The sequence below is a fragment of the Phalacrocorax carbo genome, chromosome 3 (assembly GCF_963921805.1).
Source record: "Phalacrocorax carbo chromosome 3, bPhaCar2.1, whole genome shotgun sequence".
Classification (NCBI taxonomy): Eukaryota; Metazoa; Chordata; class Aves; order Suliformes; family Phalacrocoracidae; genus Phalacrocorax; species Phalacrocorax carbo.
In genome coordinates, this window is record NC_087515.1 from 10,246,823 (window position 1) to 10,267,855 (window position 21,033).

At 39.4% G+C, this 21,033-nt stretch overlaps 1 protein-coding gene across 3 annotated transcripts in view; it reads right to left on the minus strand.

Annotated features, from left to right (window-relative positions):
• The window catches only part of AKT3 (AKT serine/threonine kinase 3), a 160,597-nt gene that overhangs the window by 7,968 nt on the left and 131,596 nt on the right, over positions 1-21,033 (minus strand). For all 3 annotated transcript variants that reach the window (XM_064445803.1, XM_064445802.1, XM_064445805.1), the window contains exons 11-13: positions 16,396-16,610; positions 13,603-13,690; positions 2,311-2,413 (exon numbers count right to left, since the gene is read on the minus strand). In XM_064445803.1, coding sequence (XP_064301873.1) covers positions 2,311-2,413; positions 13,603-13,690; positions 16,396-16,610 — 406 coding nt within the window. The remainder of the gene's footprint in view (positions 1-2,310; positions 2,414-13,602; positions 13,691-16,395; positions 16,611-21,033) is intronic.

Here is a 21,033-nt window from a genome sequence, read left to right on the forward strand (position 1 = left end):
GGGATCAGAGGAAACACGGACTAAGCCAAATTCATAAATATTTTTATTTACATAATTCCTGCAGTGCCAATGGAAACCAGGCACCAGATGTTGCCTAACTCCGAGAATTTAGATCTACATTCTCACATGGATTATTTTAAGAGTGCTTATCCTTAAAGACTCCTGTTGAAACTGTTATTCTAACAGGATATTTATATGCAACTTTTTAGAATTATAGATCTTCTGTATCTTCATATTTTCTACATATGAAAACTAGAGGTTTGAGCAATTGCTATGATTAGGCTGCTTGACTTCAACAGCACCTCTCAGTTCTGCAGCTTCACACAGTCTCCCTTTTACACTGTCAAATTAAATCAGTTTAATGTATAGAGCTTGCTTGTTTTGCTAACAGTTTGATTACCTTAGATCCAAGCTATAGTTTCAATATTCACTTTGTGTGATTGTAAAACTTTGATATGTAAATAACTGGCCTAAACGTTATAAAAAAATACTACTGTAACTATGAAAGATCTTTAGCTCAGCAGTAACTTTCTGATATGCAGTTACCAACCCTCCATCCCCAAAACACATTTTAACCCACTTTTGCATAATCATGTCAGGCAGAAGTGATGCTGCATTGTAGATAACACAATTACTTGTAAATTTTAGAAGAAAAATAATTAAAAATCATTTCCTTTTGCAATACCCAGAGAAGGGAAAACCCTATGGAGTCCTTGAACCACTGCAGTTCACTAAAAATGGCAGGAGTTTTCCAGATCTACCTCACACATGAGAAAATTCACCTTTCTGCTGCTGGTGATGGCTACTTGCTGCAGCTTCAGGTGAGGCAGCCCTGCCAGCTCTCTGGGAGGGCTTCCCACATCAGCAACGCAGCAGCTGATCTCTGCATTGCTGCTGCTCATTCTCCTCATTTTGTTATTCTTACGACTGGGGTGGGGTTGCAGCCTGTGCTCAGTTTCACGCTGCAGCAGCCAGGCCATTACCAGAGGCAGAGATGGGTAATTTGGGCAGGTAGGTCATTTCCCTGCGTTGGTACCGATCACCTGCTCTGAATTCAGTACATTTAAAGCTGAAGCATACACATATGCTGTATTTCTTCAACCTTCAATGGATAAATTACATTACATATATGGAGTTTCAAGAAATCAGGACTTCATGATATCAAATCAACAGACTGCAAGTTAATCCAAATTTTAGCAAAACTTGTTCAAAACATGAACAAATTCTTATTGAGATAGATGGGAGAAGAAAAGGTTATTTTTTTTCACAGCAGGAAGACTTGAAATCACTTAAATGGCTGTGTTCAAACACTAAAAATGCAAAACCGAAAATGCTCCAGATCTGTATACCAACAAAACTGCAGCTAAACCTGGCAATCCTAAAACACCAAAAAAATGAGCTGTCTCTATGAAATCATCCTTAACTACAGCCTTTATTGTCTACCTTTGTGATCCTCATTTCCCATCCACCAATTTAAAAAAAAATAATTTAAAAAATCCTACTTAGGAAGGAAATTCACAGAAGAACTCAGCAGCAAGATTTTAACTGCTCTGGCTTAGTAAGTTACTCGGTTAAGCCCTAGCTTGGCTGATCAGATCGTGATTCTTGTGTGTGTAGCAGAAGAGGAGAAAAATACAAACTGTGGTGAAATTACGTTCACTCCAACAAAGAAACTCTGTGCAAGGCCCATTGCAGCGGTTACATCTACATTAATAACGTCTTTAAGAGCTCTGCTGAAGCACAGGGCTTGATAGGAAATTTCAAGTAATTAATGCCTACACAAGAGACATCCACTTGACTCTGGCAGCTCTTTTCTTTTTTTTTCTTTTGGTTTTCAAAGTATTTTAAAATATGCCTAGCTCACTAAACTTAGACAACCCACTGAAGCCACTACCAGTGTCCACATGCTTAAAGCAGGGTCCATGTTCCTGTTACTTTGCTGAACTGGGACCCTGACTGCCAGCCAGCAAACATTTGAAGCCGGTGCTTCCTCTTATTTAAAAGAAATAAAAACAAAACAAAAACAATATAAAAAACCCAACCAAATGAAGTAAAACAAAACAAAAAACCCACACCAAAACCACCCCCAAAACACAACCCAGAGTTATAGAATATTCTAAGCGTTGTAATTACTCCTTCTTTAAAAGAACACTGTCATTGAGAGTTACTCTTACACATTTCTATATGAAGATTTTTGTTAGTAATAGTGAGAATAGCTTTTCCATTAAAACAAACAAAAAAAGCCTTATGTGGTCCTTTATTATAAACTGATTATTTTAAAGTTATGCTTATGCATAATTTCTGACTTACATTTTTCAGGCGGCGTTATTGTAATGGTCTGAGCTGTAAATTCTTCATCAAAATACCTGGTGTCTGTCTCAGATGTCACTTGAGGTTTAAAAGGAGGTACAAGCTGAAAGGGATTGAGAAACAAAACGAAATTACTGGACCTGAAAACAGCCACATTGCTAGCAGGAAAACAAGTTAGTTCTTTATCCCTCACCCAGATCAAATGAGTGGAGAGGCAGCTGAGTCTCTAACTTCTAGTAAGAGACAGAAGCCATCGGAGTCAATCTCAAAAATATTAACTCAGAATCTAGCTATGAGCACAACACAGCTAAATTCCAAGTATCACTCTCACATGACTTGCAAATAAATTGAGCTGCATAAAGATAATTACCTGGAAACTCTTCAGGCCATTCTAATCACCCACACAGATGTCAGGCAAAGGCACCTCCAGGTACTTTGCCACAGCTGGATGGTATAAAGCAGCTAAGGCAAAAAGAACTGCACAGAGAGCATACGAAGCAGGATGCTTTTTTTTCTTTTTGCAGGGTTAAGGCCTACATCTGAACTTCCCTTTAGAAGAAATTATGTGAATGTGAAAATAAATCTAATATTTGAAAAAAGGCCAGTTCATGCTTACATGAGTCGCTGGCTCTAATCCTGCCTACTGCTCTCACAGTAGAGTGAGGTATTTCCCAACAGCAAATCATCAGTATTTGCTCACAGCGCACAGACAGGACTTCCTTGCCCCGCTTTTGAACCAGCCTTGCTGTCCACCTTCCCCTCCAGAGCAACCACCTACAGGCCAGACTTTAACTGGAAGGCATATTCAGTACGGAACATCACGCTGCACGGCGGCCCTCCAAAACGATACAGCAGTTTAGTGCACATGACACTGCAAATGTAGGGGGTGACAAGGTTCTGGGTTGTACCTTGGAGCCCTTTGGTGGTACATCCTAACATGCAATTTAAAATACATACCCTGGAGACAGAGAAATCCATACACTTTCTATATAACAAGTTACATTATGGCTCGCTGATATTATCAGAGCTTGTATGTGGTTTTTCACCAGTTTCATGTTATCTCTCTCCTCAACTCCAGAACATCAACACCAAACAATTAATTTGTTCATTTAACCCACAGCAAAGGAAGCGGAACTGCTGTTAAACACCCCCTCCCCTCACCGAGTTCAACGCACTAGACACAATTTATGATACACGATGCATGTTGCAGAAACTCTTCTTTTTATGGTAATTTTTTACAATAGTAAGAATCTTCGTTATTTTTCTGAGTTTGATGAACAAGAATTATTTTTTTTTTTCTTACAGCTTGAAGAGATCTGCATGAACTGGTGAATGTTAGAAGCAGCTCTGGATGTCAGTGCAAACCAAAGGAGACTACACAATACACTAACAGAGCCATCCAAAACAAAACAAAACAAAAGCTAGCCTGCCCTATGAGGACTGGGCTGTGGAAGTCTGTAGTGCTGCACAACCAGCCAAAGAAAGATGTCTTTCAACAAGATGCTCTTCACAGTAGATCTCTATCCAGAAAATTATTAATTCCTAATACTTTACAGTTTGGGATGAGACATAAAAGATGGAAATGTGGTAAAGTGCATAAACGGGGCACTTAAACAGCAAGACAACAGCAAAAAAACTCTAAACAAAAGCGTGTATAGGTGCATACACTCACACAAAAAACTGTCTCTGTTCTTTATCACCCTTCCAAATGCACACAGAAATTCCCACCGTTTCCAAACCCAGGTTGAAAACTGCCACCCAGTTCTCTTCATGTTTCTCATCTCACATAGGATGTATTACAGTGACAGCTGGTAATGTGAAAGCCACATTAGCTGGAGAAAGACACCTTCACTGTACCCTGCAATACGAGAACCACAGCAGAATGCTGGGTGGTTCTTTGGATGTGAGACCAGATTCTGCCGCCATCCCTCCCCAGATACACCTGCAAGTCCTTCAGCGTTACCCTTCACTCAACAAATTGACTCTTTTCTCCCTGCAACAGTTTATTTGCCCTTTTGAGTATATACTAAGAGCTCTATTTTATCTGATCCAAATCTTCAGTAACAGTCCAAGCAATTACTAAGCAAAAATAAATCTATCACATATACTTAAAATGGTACAATAAATCTGATTAATACTTTTGCAGAACTAAATTCAGTTTTTCCTTACATTTTCCTGAATGATAAACATACAATGGCAGAGGGGTATTTGACGTAAAACTTTTGGGCAGTGTAGGATAAATGCTTAAGGAGCTAACTCTAAGTACATACTTTATAGCTATCAACATTAGAAGAATCTTCCAGGTATAAATCCAGTCACATCCAGTGTTTAAAAACTTAGTATTCTGTTTTATTGTACAAATTCCTGCACTTTTATGAAAATTACTTTTGTATGTGTCCTGGCCGTCCCAATCAACTCTGCACTACTAAAACAGATTTCCAAAGTTGTACGCCCCCCCCAGCTAACCAGCCACACAATTCCTAAGCACAGAGTTACTGCAGTAGAACATTCCAGACTGCCCTTTTCCTCATTTTTCTGCCTCACAGAAGGACCCTCAAAAAGTTTAAATTAAAAAAAAAAGAAAAAAAAAAGATTACATGAAGCCAGATAACATGCTCTAATCAAGGCCAAGTGACCACCATTGCACATCCTTTTAAAAGACACTTTCACCGTTCTCAGCAACTGAAGTAAACTAAATTCAGTATGAAAAAAATCCATTAGGTAACAGCTTATTATAACAATTTTAGTACTTTCTCAATTGGGATAATATTCCAGATCAGAAACAGAAAATGCCATTTCACAAGAATTAAAACTTTTCATATGAAAATACAAGCTTAAGGAAAATTCTGTTTCTCAAGTCAAGGACAAGAAACAATGTCTTTCCAAGGTGCAATACACATCTCCAGTCGAAGAAACCACTCTTGCTATGAAGTAAACCAGAGACTTTCCGTGCTACAACTACTACGGGAAGAGAAGATGAAAACGCTCACTCTGCAGTCTTTAACAACTTTGATTTAGGTCAAACTAGTTAATGAAAAACAAAAGGAAGGGCAGGGTAGGCTCATAATATATAGCAATGTATGGATCTGCAATGGGAGAGGAAAAAGATAATGCATTAGCTGACAAGTTTCTTCCTCAAAAACTTACTGGCTCATTACTGGTTTACTCAGGGCTTTTTCCCATTTGTTGTTTTGTTTTGTTGGTTTTTTTGTCCACTGAAATGAACAGGCCTCGCTACAACTTTAGATCACCCCCTTGTTCTGTCCATCTTCTGAAATAGTAATGGTTACAAAAATACTTTGAAAACTTCATTTTAGGAAGTATAGCACAGCACTAAATGACCATTAAGGAACAAGTAAGTATAATAACGACTTCAACTGGGTATGAAAAGCACCATTAAAACAAAATTCACCCATCACAGGTGATGGGAGGAAGTTGGTGCTCAGAATCGATGCTTAGTAGCTAGGCTTAATAGAAAACTCTTTATCAATAACATCCAGCAAGTCAGCTGCTGAAACTTCCAATTATGCCAGAAGTCTAGCTGTCTGGAGAGGTGAAACAAGTAAAACACATGAAACTCCAGGCTCTAACTAGAAGGGAGGAACCTGATGCAAGTTTGCATCACTGGTGTTTTGAGATCCATCCATCTTAAAGCAGTACCTTTCATATCTGGACATTAAAAGTAGTCGGAAGCTTCAGTGGCTGCAAAAACAAACTGTGCAGCCATGTGGCTCTCCATAACAGCTTACGCTGGTATTTATACAAGCTATACCTTCACATATGCCAACCATCCCCTAGAGCTTATGGGGAAGAGGAAATGGCGGCTGAGATTAAGATGCACAGATACAACGCCACAGAGAGCAGCAGGAAGGTTTCTTCATATTTCCATACACTTTGCCTCCTTCCCTCACAGCAACATTTCCACCGGCACAGCTGTGAGGGCAGCCAGAACCAGGGATCACTCCATTTGACCTGCCCTACCCCACCTACAGCAAACCAACTGCAGCTAAACTCTTGTGGACATCTCACTCCAGACTCCTGAGCTGCCACCAAAGACACACCTTCCCCCGCTCCAAGTAAATGAGGAACCAGCACACAGAGCTCAGGCATCCGCTCCAGAAGAAAGCGAGAGAAATGCAATAAGAAAACCTTTCCTAACAACACTGCAGACAAGGCAGAAGCACAAAGTATGGTATAAATGATGAGCACAAGTGTATGCAGAGGCACACGGTACTTCAACACCACATTCAGGAGACTGGAGACGGAGCCATTCGAGACAGATTTTGTAAGCCATGTCACCAACACGCCAGGCCATACTACAGAAACTTGGCAATCATCTTTCTGGAGGGATGCCACCTTTGTTTATTAATCATCAGATTTTATTTAAAAAGAGAAAGCAATATCTCCACAAATTTCAGCTGTACGAAAGACAAATAAGGTGTGACTGCTGCAGAGATAACCACTTAGACTGACACAGGGCCTAAATAAGAACTCAGAAGCTTCTCCATGCATCCCAAGGGAGACTGAGGCTCAATGACAAAGACCAAAACACCCAACATTAACTACAGCTCTGCTGATCACAATATGAAGATGCCTCTCTACACCCAGCAGCGTTTCAGGTTTGGTGCCACAAGCTGCTATTGCCACAGCTCTTCCCCACTTCTGATCTGAGAAGTCAGAAAGTCCAAGAGTAATATGAGCAGCACCGCAAGGCACCCCCAGTAACCCGTGTCCAAAAGGAGTAAGATGAGCTTTTGTTAAGCACAGGCCCTGTCAGTCCGCACGAAAATCACAGTGCTCAGTCGCAAGTGCCATGCTTTAGTACGGGATCATTTTCCTCCTCTAGCAGCCTGTGCAAATTCAGGCAGAACACATTCAAACCAGACAGGAGACTGCACCTTCAGCACCCAGCAATGTACTGTAAGGACCATGCAGGGGGGGTGTGTGTGTGTGGGTGGGTGGGTGGGTGTGTGTGTGTGGGTGTGGGGGTGTGTGTGTGTGTGTGTGTGTGTGTGTGTGTGTGTACAAACAAAAAGGGCTAAACTCAGTGTGAGTTCACTGACTGTAAGAGTTGATGTTCAAGACAAAAAACCAATTTCACACCCATCTGTCAGGCTGCATCTGCCCCGGCCACTTCCAAGGCTTGGTGTTAGAAATGACAGCAGAAGCAGCATCAAATTCTTAGTGTCTTCTTTATCTCCAGTGAATGGCATTTCCATTTGGCATCCATCAAGAACTGTGTGTGAGAAACACCACTGGTTTTCCACAGTTCAAGACGTGGGAAACTTGCCACCCACCTCTCGGGGGAAAGAAAGGGGCAGGTACAGTACCTGTCTCTTACAGTCACATGGAGATGAACAGACAGGCTCTATCCTACACCTTGAGCTTTCTCACACTTACTGAACAACTACACAAATACTTCAGTACAAGAGAAAAATCTAACATTATTTGCTCAGAGATGATCTGACAGGAATCATTTGTCTTGGTGTTGTACAGGAAGTGGTTGAAGCTACTTCAAAGTAACTGTGATGCACTCAAGCATCATATTTTTCATTTGGCAGATAAAGAACACCAATCTGATCTTCCTTCTTTTAGTTTAAAGGGAATTTTCCTTCCAACGAACTCAGAACTAACATTACCGTAAGAATCTCATCCACCAACAGACTGCAGCTGAACAGTACTCTGAGATAAAGTGCGAAAGTAATAGGAGGAGCAGCTACACACCACCCCCACCGAATTATTCGTTTAAATGAACTAGGTAACTAGATTATGATCTCAAAAGTCCCAAACACACTAATTCTTTATGTATGGTATAAATACCAAAGAGTGAGCACTGTTGTTCAATTTCAGGCTTTGTTCATAAGGAATAACTATTTGAACCTTGCTTATGGTTCAACTTCAGTATGACATTCCCAGTTGTCCAATTAAAAGAAACCACTGCCACATCCCAATATGTAAGCCTCTTCCTTTATTAATAAATTACAATTTATGAGATTAATTCTGCTTTTCTCACAGCTTATGTATTTTGAAAACATATTATAAAAATAATGACAAAACAGGTTTTTCAATAATGTATTGTCATCATATGATGTATTTCAACAATTTTCATCTAGTTTATTTGTCTGACATATGTCAAAAATTGTGTCAAATGTTACAGTTCTTTCTGACTATGAAAGTTAATTAAGAAGTGATAATTAAGTGTTCATGATTTAATCTCCAGAAATCAAACTTTCATCTACCTTGAACTTTCTTGGAGAACCAAACTGCAAGAGACAGATTAGCTAAATCAGAATGGTCGAAAAAATAAATTATACTGTGAGAAGGGGTTGCATCACTGAAACATGCCTTTCTATTTCACCACAAGCATGCACAGCTGGAAGTGCTGAAAACATGTCACAATTCTCAGACAGACTTCTCAACTCAAAAAAAAAAAAGTATAGGTATTAACAAACTAGCGAACTTGCTAAACGACATTCCAAGTAAAGTCTATTTTCACATAAACTGAAGTCCATTAACTTACAAAATACCACAATAAAACATTTTTAAAGGACACTAGCAAAGCTTGTCTCAAAAGTTTTTAGTTTTCTGATGTGTATCTGTTAATACATGTTCCCTTATTTATATATCTTTTAAGCGCCTGTCAGTGCTTGGTGACCCTAAAAATCATGCAGAGATACAAACAACACAAAACCTTAGTTCAGTCTTTCAACACTAGATCCTCACCAACAATATTTTAATTAAAAATATGTAAGTCCTTTAAAATACTGACTTTCCCTTCCTAGCAATAGTTTTTGTCCTTTTTCTGATATTAGCTCAGTTACCAAAGGGAACAGGAGCTGATGAGACTATGCACTCCATCAGTCTGTACATCCTTCCCTAACAAACTCCTAACGGCTGGGCAAACACACCATGATGGAGAAAAGACTAAGTACGTATACACTTCTCACAGAATTTCTGAATCTAGTTTACTGACTAGGAGAGAGACATCCCTGTCCATCCCCCCCTGCAACTAGAGTTTCCACTGAAGGCAAGACAGTCATTTGAGTTGAGCTTCAAGCCAGTCAGTAAGCATTCGTGTAGGGACTGGCTCGTCCATACCAGCCCAGAAGCAGGCAGCCTGCTGCCTGGACAGCAGGCTGGACAGCACGGCCCGGAGCTGGAAATACCCCGTGGACCCTGGCAGGACACTGCACGCGGTGGTCCTAGGCAGGGGGCAGAGGAAGGGCTGGGATTTCAATGGTAGAAGGACACACAGCACAAATCCACTGGAAGGCAGGCTTCAGCAGGGGGTTTTGCCCACGGACAAACTGTTTTCCAAGTGATACAATGGACAGAGAGAAATGACAACCCCCAGGACTACAGGCAGAAGTTTAAGAATCAGGCACCCTTATATATGTTTTCCTCCCTGTAAATTCAAGCAGCTGGGGGAAGCAGTGGTAATCAACCACTAGGTCTGCATATATAGTTTAAAGTATCACTGGAAACACAATGAAAAGATCAGACTGCTTAGCAGTTTTCTCATCTTTTTACTACTTCACATGGCAACAACACAAAAGCAAGTAACAAGGGTCATTTTTACAGGCTTTGTTGCACTGCAGATAACTGTACAAAAATAGTACGACTCAAATAGCAATGGCCTAAAACCAGATGTTGGTGTTTTCCTATTTCCCTCCTGCCCCTTCCCTTAAAAATCTGATACACAAAAGTACTTAAACGTGCATTTAAGATTATAGTTACATTGCAGATTTTGCCAGGCCTGAACCCAGGGCTTCAATCATGGGGTTTCATCATCTGCTGTTGTTGAGTCTTAAGTAAAGCAAAGAGAGTCACAGATGAAGGGTAAGGCACAGCTTCTTGCAGCTCTCAGGCTTCATGCTGAAAGTCACTGCCTCCACACTGAGATAGGTGCCTTCGCAAGTGCTGCGCCTGCAGCAAAGTCAGACACACCAGCTTTAACCACTACTGCCTCTTGCCCCTGCTCCCGTCCCAGTACCAACAAATCAATTTGTTAGCGCAACCTGATTTGCTTCAGGAACAATGGGAGGTATTGTCAGAAATCAGAAGGAGATATATGTATCTGAGCTCAAATTCCCGTACCGTTTCTTTCTTCTTCTTTCATTTGTATTACGTGCAGGAGGAAACCCAGGCTTCGCTAAAAGGTCTGGTTCTCCTTTGTCATGAGGCTACCGGAGTGCTTCAGGCTGCAAGCCTGAAGACGTACCCAAATTCCTACCTTTAAATTAATGCCCATGTGGTTTTTGTTCAGTGAAAGACCCTAGACAGAACATCCAACAACTTCAGAATATTTCTGCAATGCGAATAAAAATATGCTAAAACAATTCTTAAATGAGTAACAGAAATTTCAACAAGCTTCCTGATTCTAGCTAAAAATAAAACAAATATTTTATTTAGAAGTACACGGGCTTTTGAAGTCTTCAGAGTTTGCCAAACTATTCAATTTCTCATACTCAGGCACAGAGATAAAAACTCATCAGGGCTGAGATGATCACAGGAAGAACCTGGCACAGGCTGCTCTCTTTCATATGCCCTCATGGTTTTTCTGCCAAAAATAAATACATCTGATCACAAATGCTAACTACTATACATTTTTCATTTAAAGGCAACGACCTTCTCTGCTCCAGTGTACCATACAATATTTTAATATCATTGTGTAGTACCAAATTAGTTTAATTAGTTAGCAGTATCAGAGAGCTAATGATTCCACTTGACTATTTGGATCCATTTGACCTCACACAGATACTGTCATTGCATGAAATACTCTAAGTTTACAGATATCTAATTCTGTCTCTGATCGCACCAGTAAAGTGATAACCTAGTAAGTACAGAGATGTACTTAATCTCTAGTAAAAATTGTAACATTAGTGGCGCAGGAGCATAGTGTGCACATGCACAAAACTATCGCCCAGCAACTACCTGGCATACACACAATTTTTTTGTTTCCATTACTCTGAACGTGAACTTCAGTTCTTTCATTGCTAACAGAAAGGCACTCCCCAAACGTAGCCAGCAAATTACAGTTTCATGGTGCATAAACCTCAGGCAAGGATACTGTGAAATATTTTTGCTCTGCAAATAATTACATCAACTATCAATTTCATCAAGTGACCCTACCACTGAAGACCATACTACTAATAATAAACAGCAACAGAAGCAAGCACAGAATAAATCTATTTGAAAATCAGTTTGATGCACATTCCTCCTGAGTTATTTTAGAATATCAAAGCCTCAAAAATATTCATATAAGTGTTCTCATAAACATCCTCAGGGAAAGTTCATTAACCTTATTATTATCTTTGAAGTTTATATTTCAGAGCACAGTCTCGCTCTGCATACCACAGAACTGGTAAGACTATGTGTGCAAAAGGAACAACTGGATATTTTAAACAACCAGACAAAAGCCTTTGTAATAGGAACAAAACTATTTTTAATTAAACAGAAAAACATACTGGCAGAAGCCATTTTCACGAGTTATTTTTCTATAAAGAGCACATTCTGTGCCAATATTGCACAAAAGCAATTCCTATGATCCTTGAAGTTAACCATTCAACTGAGGAAATTCAGCTGATTTTTCACTCCTTTCTCAAAACAGCAGTGGACAGAGTAGACACTGAATGACTACAATTTCTCCAGTTACAATACTCCAATAAGACATATCCACCTCCATGAGCATAAAAGCAAAATACCTGCACTTATATAACTCTATATATATGTGTGTGTGTATATATATATATATATAAATGTATCTATACCTGCAAAATACCTCCTTTATTTTAGTAGCTCAGAATAATATCTTGACTGAAAGACATCTGCCATGTTGATTTGGAAAGATTCAAAGCGTATGCTTAGAAGTTAAGAATATCTATATTTTCTTAACTAAATATGATGTTGAACATGGTGTAGAATTGAGAGCTGCACTTCTAATGTAAAATAATTAAGAAATCTTTTTCAACAGAGCAAGAGTAATGTAACAGCTTTTTCTTCCTCACCCACTCCTAGTACACTGACATCCAATCAACTTTAGTGAGGTTTTTTAAATTCCAGAAAGGTCCTCAACGTGTATTTTTCGATGTTATCCTCAAAGTGCTTCTCCGCAATGTCCTTACATAACCAACCAGTGGTTGAGCTCAAAAAGTAACCTGATTAATGTACTCGCTCTGATTATTTATTTTAGAGTTTCTTGAAACCGCGTGATACTGCCAGGGAAAAATCACACTTGTATCAAGTAACTTCAGAATACCATATTTTGTATCATCATATACAGGCTCTTATTTCAATTCCGGTATTTGTCAGAGAAGTACCACATCAACAACCACATATTTTTAAAATTCCAGTTCAACAACAACTGAAAAAACAGTTTGTATCATTGACATTGTAGCATAAACATATTCTGCTCATTCGTATGTCTTCCATTTTCCTTTTATTTGAACAAAACAAAAAAAGGAGAAAAAATTCTATCTTTTAAAATTACGCAGCTCAACTGGCAGATTAACAATGTAAAACAGTTGGGGGAAAAAAAAGACTTTATCAAAATAGAAGGGGTTTATAGCAACAAGTAAATTCTTACACAAGTACTGAGATAAAATCAGCTTCTGTATATAAAACAACTTAAGTCAAATTGAGTTTCACTACTGAGTAAGATAAATTCATTTTCTAAAATCATCCCCCAAAGTGTTGATCATTACAGGAACAGGACTGGGTTTAGAGAAAACTGTTCCAGTTGAATTCCCAGTACTCGCTTTCTCCACAAGCTGTTTTGGCGCAGTGTTTTAATGCTATTTAAATTTTCTTAGATATCTCTTCAAAAAAAAAGTTTGAAAAAGACTTCTACTTAAACACAAACAATCAGAAAGTAGATTTTTCCTACGAGTCCCTTCCAATCGCTTCATTTTCCTATTTCCGTAAAACAATTTTTCAATAAAAGGCAGAAGTAAAAAGACAATTCAGGATAAACTTCTATTACATTTTCTCACATTATCTTGAGTCATATAGCTACTTTTCTCTTGAAGGCCCAGGAAGAAAAGAGGAAAGGAAAAGATTTGCACACTTACATAACAAAAGAAGTCTTTGCTGAATTTAGGTTGGTTTGCAAAATTTATTTGTGGCCCACTGACAAATTATAAATGAAAAACCAAAGTTTAGAATAATTCATTTGTATTAACACAAAAAGGTGCAAAGAAAAACATGACTAACTTCAAAGAGCAGCAGTCCTATGACTATCAGTTGAAACCACCTTGCAGAAGCCAGATTGTTCAATGTCATATAAAGACATACCTTTTTATCATATACATCTTGCCAGTTTACTCCAGCAAAGAAACTATGACGCATGATTTCTTTTGCATCATCTGGGCCTCCACCAAGTCTAAAGAGAGTGGGGAAAAAAATTCACATTAAACAAGACTTACTCTTAAAGGGAGATTAGGTTACTGTAATGGTTAGAAAAGTGACCATTTGTTTTTGACTCTCTGGGAGCAATTCTCACCCACCTAATATGTAAATCTTACCTGTTTAATATGAATTCATGTGATCTTGAGAGAAAATGTGATAGTAGAAGTATCCATGCTGTGGTCTATTCTATTTGATTAATCCAACTGTTCACTATTGTCCACAATGAGCTTTTTTAATAATTCATTCATTTAAAAAACATACTTAAGTTTAGTTTTCTTGAAAGACGAACTAACATTCTGTCACTATTAAAAACCCAAACCAACCAAACAATGCTGACGTAAAATTTTTGCCAAGGAGGTGCCAGGCACTGAATCAGTAATGACTCACACATCATTTTTATACAGTGTTCACTGCTGTTGCATCTGGGTGCTGTAACAATTAACCAATTACCATAAAATAGTCTCAATCTGAGTCGATTAGTATAAATTAATAAATTGTAGGCCTGCTGAGAAGGTTATTTAAAGGCCATTGTAAAGAACCACACTATTCACTGTGGCCCATGGCTTGGCAAAGCCAGACTCTGGCAAATCATGAGGCAGAGTGAACTTGTCCAAGGTGACTGGAGCTCATGGAAGTGGTCACTGCTGCCAAAAGAGGAGGGTCCCACCCCTGCCCATACCTCTCCCCTCTCACTTACATCTACAGCATCATTCCCACCAACAACTGTGAGCCAAGTCAGCTCACTGACCTGGGAGAAAACTAACTCTGCAGTGAGAAATCAAGAAAGAACTGGCTGGTTCTTGTTGCGTTAGCAAGTCAAATTTGACTCAACAAGTTTAGTGAGCTCCCTTGAGCTGCTGCTGTTGGTGGAGGAGGAACCACACATCCAGTGAAGGGAACCTCTGCCTCCTTCAACAGCACATGGACTTTCAGAACTGCTCAGCTCTCATCTAACTACTTCTTGAGACTAGCTATCCTACTGGTCTAACAGAAAGGTTGCAACAGACAAAAAGCTAATCTTAACTGAACAAGCAGCCCATACATGTTAAATACTGACTAGAAGCGTGATACAAGTAGTTTCTGTTTCATTAAAAGGAACTGCTGAAGATATAAAGACAAATTTTAAAAGCAACCTTTTTAGTAAGACAAATTCCTCTCTAAAGCATTTTTTGCAAGGAGCAGTAATTCCCACAAACAAGAAAAAAACGTCTGTATTGGTATTACGCTGCTGCCAAATTACAAAAATATTTTGTATTACTACCTCAGTCTTACAGTAACTGGGTATAAAGTTATTCTCATTTCCAAGCTGTATTCCTCTTTGTTTCTCAACTACTCATTGTAAAATTCTCTATGTCTCTACTAAGCATCCCAGTTAGCCTGCACTCTCCAGCCTTCTCTCAATATCTTCCCACCCAGCAGCTCAGAGAAAAGATGAGTTGCAGTTAACCTCCATGCTCCCACCCTATTTAGCATTAGCTAACACCGGAACCTGAATATGAATAAGCTTGTAAATGTAAGTCTAATAAACACTACTGTCTGCAAAGACTAACCTGAGGGAAGTATCTTTTCCATTTGAAAGGTTAATCTATTTGATGGGTCAGACTGTTTGGAGGTTAAACTGCAGTAGGAGTTGTTACAGGAACAAATTTTTATTTTAATCTCCATGTATTTGGTAGGGTGGTCACAGTTTGCTTTTACTGCATACAGTAAATTCAGTTAAACAGGCATTGCTGGGCAGCAGCAGAAAGGCTGACCGCTTGCGCTGTCCTGGCTGCTGCACTCGACTGCGTGCAGGCAAATCCCTGAGAGACGCGGCAACCAGTCCTGCCCTGAGTGCCAGCGAGCAATGCCCACTGCTGAAAAGTTCTTGAGAACAAACAGGTTTAAGGAGGACTAGAGAAGAGAGACAGACAGAAGGATGCTTGCAGCTGTAACACACGCCAAGAGACTAAAGAACAAAAGAGAGATTGGAGAAAAGAGGGGACCTACAGACAAATCTCACTAATTTACAAAGACAGAGATTTGTTTGAGATCCAGAGGGCAATGGACACTGTTAGTCCAGTGCAGGAGCCACTGGAAAATGGCTCTCCTCGGCAACAACCCCAAAGGGAAAAGACCACCACAAAAGGGCACAAGCAGCAGCTAGGTGAGACTTGGTTTCAAACCACTGTATTTAAATTTCACTCAGAGGATGTATTCTTTCACAAGTTTCTAGTTTACGGGGTCCAATATGTGATCTGTTTAAGTGCCCTAATAAAATTTATCTCTGGCTGTCTATACACGTCTCCTGGCATGATCACTTCCAAGAAAAAATTGGTGTAGTCCCCATGAAACACTACAGTCAACTCAGGGTTAAGTCATACTGTGAAAAAAAATTTAGAACTTTCCCTTAGTTCCAGTACACAATCTAAACCTGAAAAGATCCCTATGTTTCCTGTGAATGATTAAAAATGTGTTCTCTTCCACATGCCTTTTCCCCTTTTGCTTGTTAAACTCACTTTATATATCATTGCTGTATAGAAAAAGTGGAAATCTGAGACGGTACGGCTGCATATGGCCCTTTCCTTCAGGCCATAAGGACATTCAGGCAGGAAGACCAAGCACCACTGGCCTATTTTTACATTACTCAGTATAATTAGGGTATTTATTATGCCCGTATACCCAAGGAATTTCACTTACCGCTTATTTGGATCCTTTATCAGTAGGCCTGATAGTAATGATTTTGCATCTGCAGACAGAGTTCGAGGAAATTTTATGTCCTCCATTAGTATCAGTTCAAACAGTTTCTCATGATCTTGGTTGTAGAACGGTAATCTTCCACACATCATTTCATACATGACAACTCCTAATCCCCACCAGTCCACGGCACGACCATAGTCATTATCTTCCAACACCTAAGACAGAAACCAAAACCCGCTGTAAGACATGCACTATTTCAGACACAATCATTTCACTCTATTTTCTGCACCTCTGTATGAATGTGTTTCCAAGACTTTATTTTTACAGTGTGCTACAAGGACTCCCAGAACCTGGCTCAATACATGCAAATGCAGTACTGACCCACACAGCTGAGCTCACTGAAATTCCAGGCATACCAGGGACTGTACTGCTGAAGGGAAAATATAAAATTCACAATGATCAAAATGATCATGACTGCATTTTCCCCTTTCCTAAGTCCTCTACCATCCCATTTATAATGTACACAGTTTTAGAAGGAGACACTTCATCTATGGGCACTACTGCCTTGGTTAGTGTTCTCCTGGGAGAAGTGAAGCACCTCCTTGCTCAGCCACTTCCTCTCTCCTTGCCCCACCTGTAAGAACAAAGCCTCAAATTCAGAAAGACCTTAATGTTACTAAGATGGGCTTAGCTTCATTATGATCTTCGTTTATACTAAAAGTCCTCAATGAGTTTCTCATGACAGTTTCATTAGTAGCCCAAACAGCTGAACAGTGCTAACGCAAAGAAATATGACAATGTTTATATGATACTAAGTTTACCAAGAGACTACTATATTTGATACTATATGACTGTAGAAATATGGTAACATTGATATAATTTGTTAACATAATACCTCCAATGGTGTGCCTAAAAACAACCTACCCCACAGCCCTTCTCCCAGCAGCTCCAGAGAACTGGAATAAGGAATCTAAGCAGTGCGTCTTGACCTTAATACACTTTCATATTAAACTGCAGAAATGGAGACAACATAACAGCAGCATACACCCATAATGAAAACATAAGCAATAAGGAAACCGAAGGCTACTGAATATATACAGATATGATTCCAATTTCTGTGAATTTCTAGAAGATCATACCCTTTCGCTCAAAGAAGACAGAACAGTTAGAAGTTAATAAATGGTAATACAGAAGGCACTACAACTTTATGTGCCAAATTGCCAGTATTTGCTGCAGAAAGATCTATTAAAGAGGCAAAAACCTTAAAACAGGAAATTGGACTTAAACAATAAACAGTTAGAAAGATCAAAGAAATGCGACTAATATAGTTGGACTATATAAAGAAATAATTCTCTACAAAGAATTGTTTCAGTATCATTAAAAGGCAGATTCTGAAAGGCAGCATGTAGGACTGATTTAAAATTTTTTAAAAAAACCAACAAACCCAACCAAAGCCAAACCAAACCTAATCCACAGAAAACAAAACACTTTTTACAACACACTGGCACATCCAGTCACCACCACCAAGAGCTCACCCAGATTCAATCTGTAAGTAGACACACAGGAACGGTTATTTTGATATATAGTAGTGAAAATCTGGTGACATGTAGTAAAGCCTTCAGGCTTTAATGAATAAGGCAATCTCTAACAGATCAGAAATAAACTTTTTCTATGAGCACATCATCTTGCGACTGTCTAAAAAGTGTAAGATGACTTCCTATAATTTCCTCTGAAGCAAGGGCAAATGCAGTCCTCACCCATCTGGGGACACTAAGGGGACGTGACCGCATCATAGGATACACTACCCTAGCCAGCCCTAACAAGGTCCGTCAAGCTCTTTTACCTGCCTCTCCTCTTTCTCCCCCAGTAAATCCCCAACCCTGCTCTGAAATATCTGGTACAAGCTTTTAGCAGAAACAAAATGCAATCTGATTCAGTTTGGCAGTTTTGACAATCCCACAGTAATCAATGCATTCACATTCCTAGTTTTCACTGTCCTTAAGGATTAGTAGTAGAAACATGATGAGAAGTGTATTACAAATCCCTCTCGTGTATATAAGATTAAAAAATCATAAATATTAACACATTAACACATACTATTTACATCTGTGCCAAAACACATAGACTCGTTACATCATTGATATTTCCAAATAGAGGGTGAAATTTTGGAAAGTGTAAAATACAACAAATTATCTGAATAAGTACATATGAAAAAACCAACTAAAATAACTCCTGCATTTTAAAATTAATTGAATGTTTTATGAGTTTGAGCATATTGCAAGCTATTTGCTGAAAAACTGTATGTGAAATCTGTGATGTTTGTCTTTAAATCACCATTTCTTCTGCCATAGAATCAAAGCATTATGTATTTGCACCGTTATCATTTCTCCTATTTGTACAGTGAGCTACTCTTTTGAAGCTAGTGAAATATACAAAATTGTGAGGCAGTGGTAGATTCTTCTTACAAGTAAGCTGAGGTGTGGTTTGCATGTGTGATTTATAGAAGAAGGCAAAAGGAAGATAAAACGTTCTCTGAACAAGGCAAATCACATGGCCAATAGCTAAAGCGAACTGTATCTGGGGCTTTACCTAATTTATGCAGGGCTTCACCTAATAATAATAAAAAGTATGAGCAACCTTTTGCTGCAGTCCCACAACAGCAACAAAACAGTGGTACAAAGAAAGAGCCAAATGTGATTTTTAACCTCTTTTTACATAAAATCATAAAAAAGCATAAAAGCTGGATTAACTGCCTCCCGAACCCGCATATCACCAGCCGGGTTCTCATCCCCAGCTGGCAAAACTGGCAACTCTTTATTTTTGTTTAAATACCTGGTTTACAGCCAGCCAGACAAGCAAGAGCATCAAAAAGGTTTCATTTAGGCAAAAGAAAAACAGCCTGAAAATAGCATAAATCAAGCAAAATGCATCTCAACTTATTTTAATATAAATGTAATAAAATTGTGCACAATTCATTCACGGTAAATATACACAATTATTTCTTTAAGTCATTTCTACTCCTCATAGTGTTAAGAAACTCCAGAATTTGTAGACTGTGACAAATCAATGGAAGTGCTGGAGACCAGCAGCTCCTACGACCAAATCCATACAATTAGGGCAAGCACGAGAACATGTCTATACACACTGCCCCAGCATCACAGAATCCTTTCCAAACAGTTCTTGGATTTGAGGGATTTATTTTTAATTACACTGAACATAGGTCAAGAAAGCTTCAACCCAGTGCTAAAATGAACACGACACACAGCTGCGAGCTTTGTACCTATGAATAATTCAATCTTTTGCCTGACATGAGGTGGATACCTGCTTTTAGAAATGTCTCCTTTGGCTGTGAGGGCTGATATTGCTGTCCCTCCAGTATTTCTGGGGTACCCCTGTGTATATGGGGTACCAGCCTAAGCACCTAGCCAGGCACAGACACAGTGGGAAGTTTGATCTCTTGGACTTTGTGCACTGGCCTTAAAAGCTGCCTCCATCATCTCCAGCCAATTCTTGTCCACACCTGCAAGGACTCACAAATCTGTCTTCAAGCAAATAGACTGTCCTAACAACCCAGTCCCTTCAAGGTCACAGCAGGAAAGGCAACAGGCCGACCAAAACCATCACAAGGGGCACAAGCTCAACCATTCTGGTATCTGTTGTAAAGTAATATATTGATATTTTCTAGGGGTATCACACAGAAGGATTACATGGAACTCATAAGCTACTGAAAGTGCAGCTACAATGAGCTGAGACAGAGAGACCTGACTCCAGTCAGGTGCATTTTCATGAAGTAAAGATGAAGTTATGTGCTTTCTTCCACAAAATTTGTTTAAACAATCAGATCATTCAGACACATGACTTCCCTTACTGCACCTGCTTCACACACGTGGGGTGCCAAAATCCCAAGCCACCGTGTCAAGATCTAGGTGAGTTTTTAGGAAATGAGAGCTCCAGCACGACGTGACTTCAGTGTGCAGATAACATGTATAGTCACTCATTCCTGTTTTACACCTCACATCATCACTGCACCCAGGCGACTCCCTGGTGTTGAGTAAAGCAGGAGGTGGGCTGACGGCAGTTCATTCGGATGATGACATAGATTATAGGAAATAAAACTCGAAAAAAGACCATAATTTTTATTACTTGAGGGAATTTTACTCCATTTGTTTTTAGGGCTTTAGTTCAACAACTGGTTCTTTCAGAGGGAGTGCCAGCCTAATTCACACTCTTGTTTCTGTTCCCTCTCCACACCTTGCCTTACCTTGCCAAAACTATGCAACACACCACATCAGAGACTAGACCAGTACTAAGAAAAAAAGGGAAAAAAGTTTCACCCTGGGTTATTTTTCACCTGAATCAATTTTTCTGACCTAAGGCACTCATTTGCCACATGAACAGTTGTAGTACCACAAGTGAGGACACCAGGGCAGGCAGCATCGGATGCAACATTGCTGCAGAAAGAAATGCTTGTCAATCTCTGCCCCAAAGTTACATCACAGAAGTTACGCTGGCTCCGCCAGTTATTCCTGCACACAGACAGCCGCAGCAGCCATGCTCCCTTACTGGGAAGATTAAGGGCCTGATTCTTTTCCCAACCTGTATTTCTCTAAAGCACTCCAGCAGTACAAGAGGGTTCCA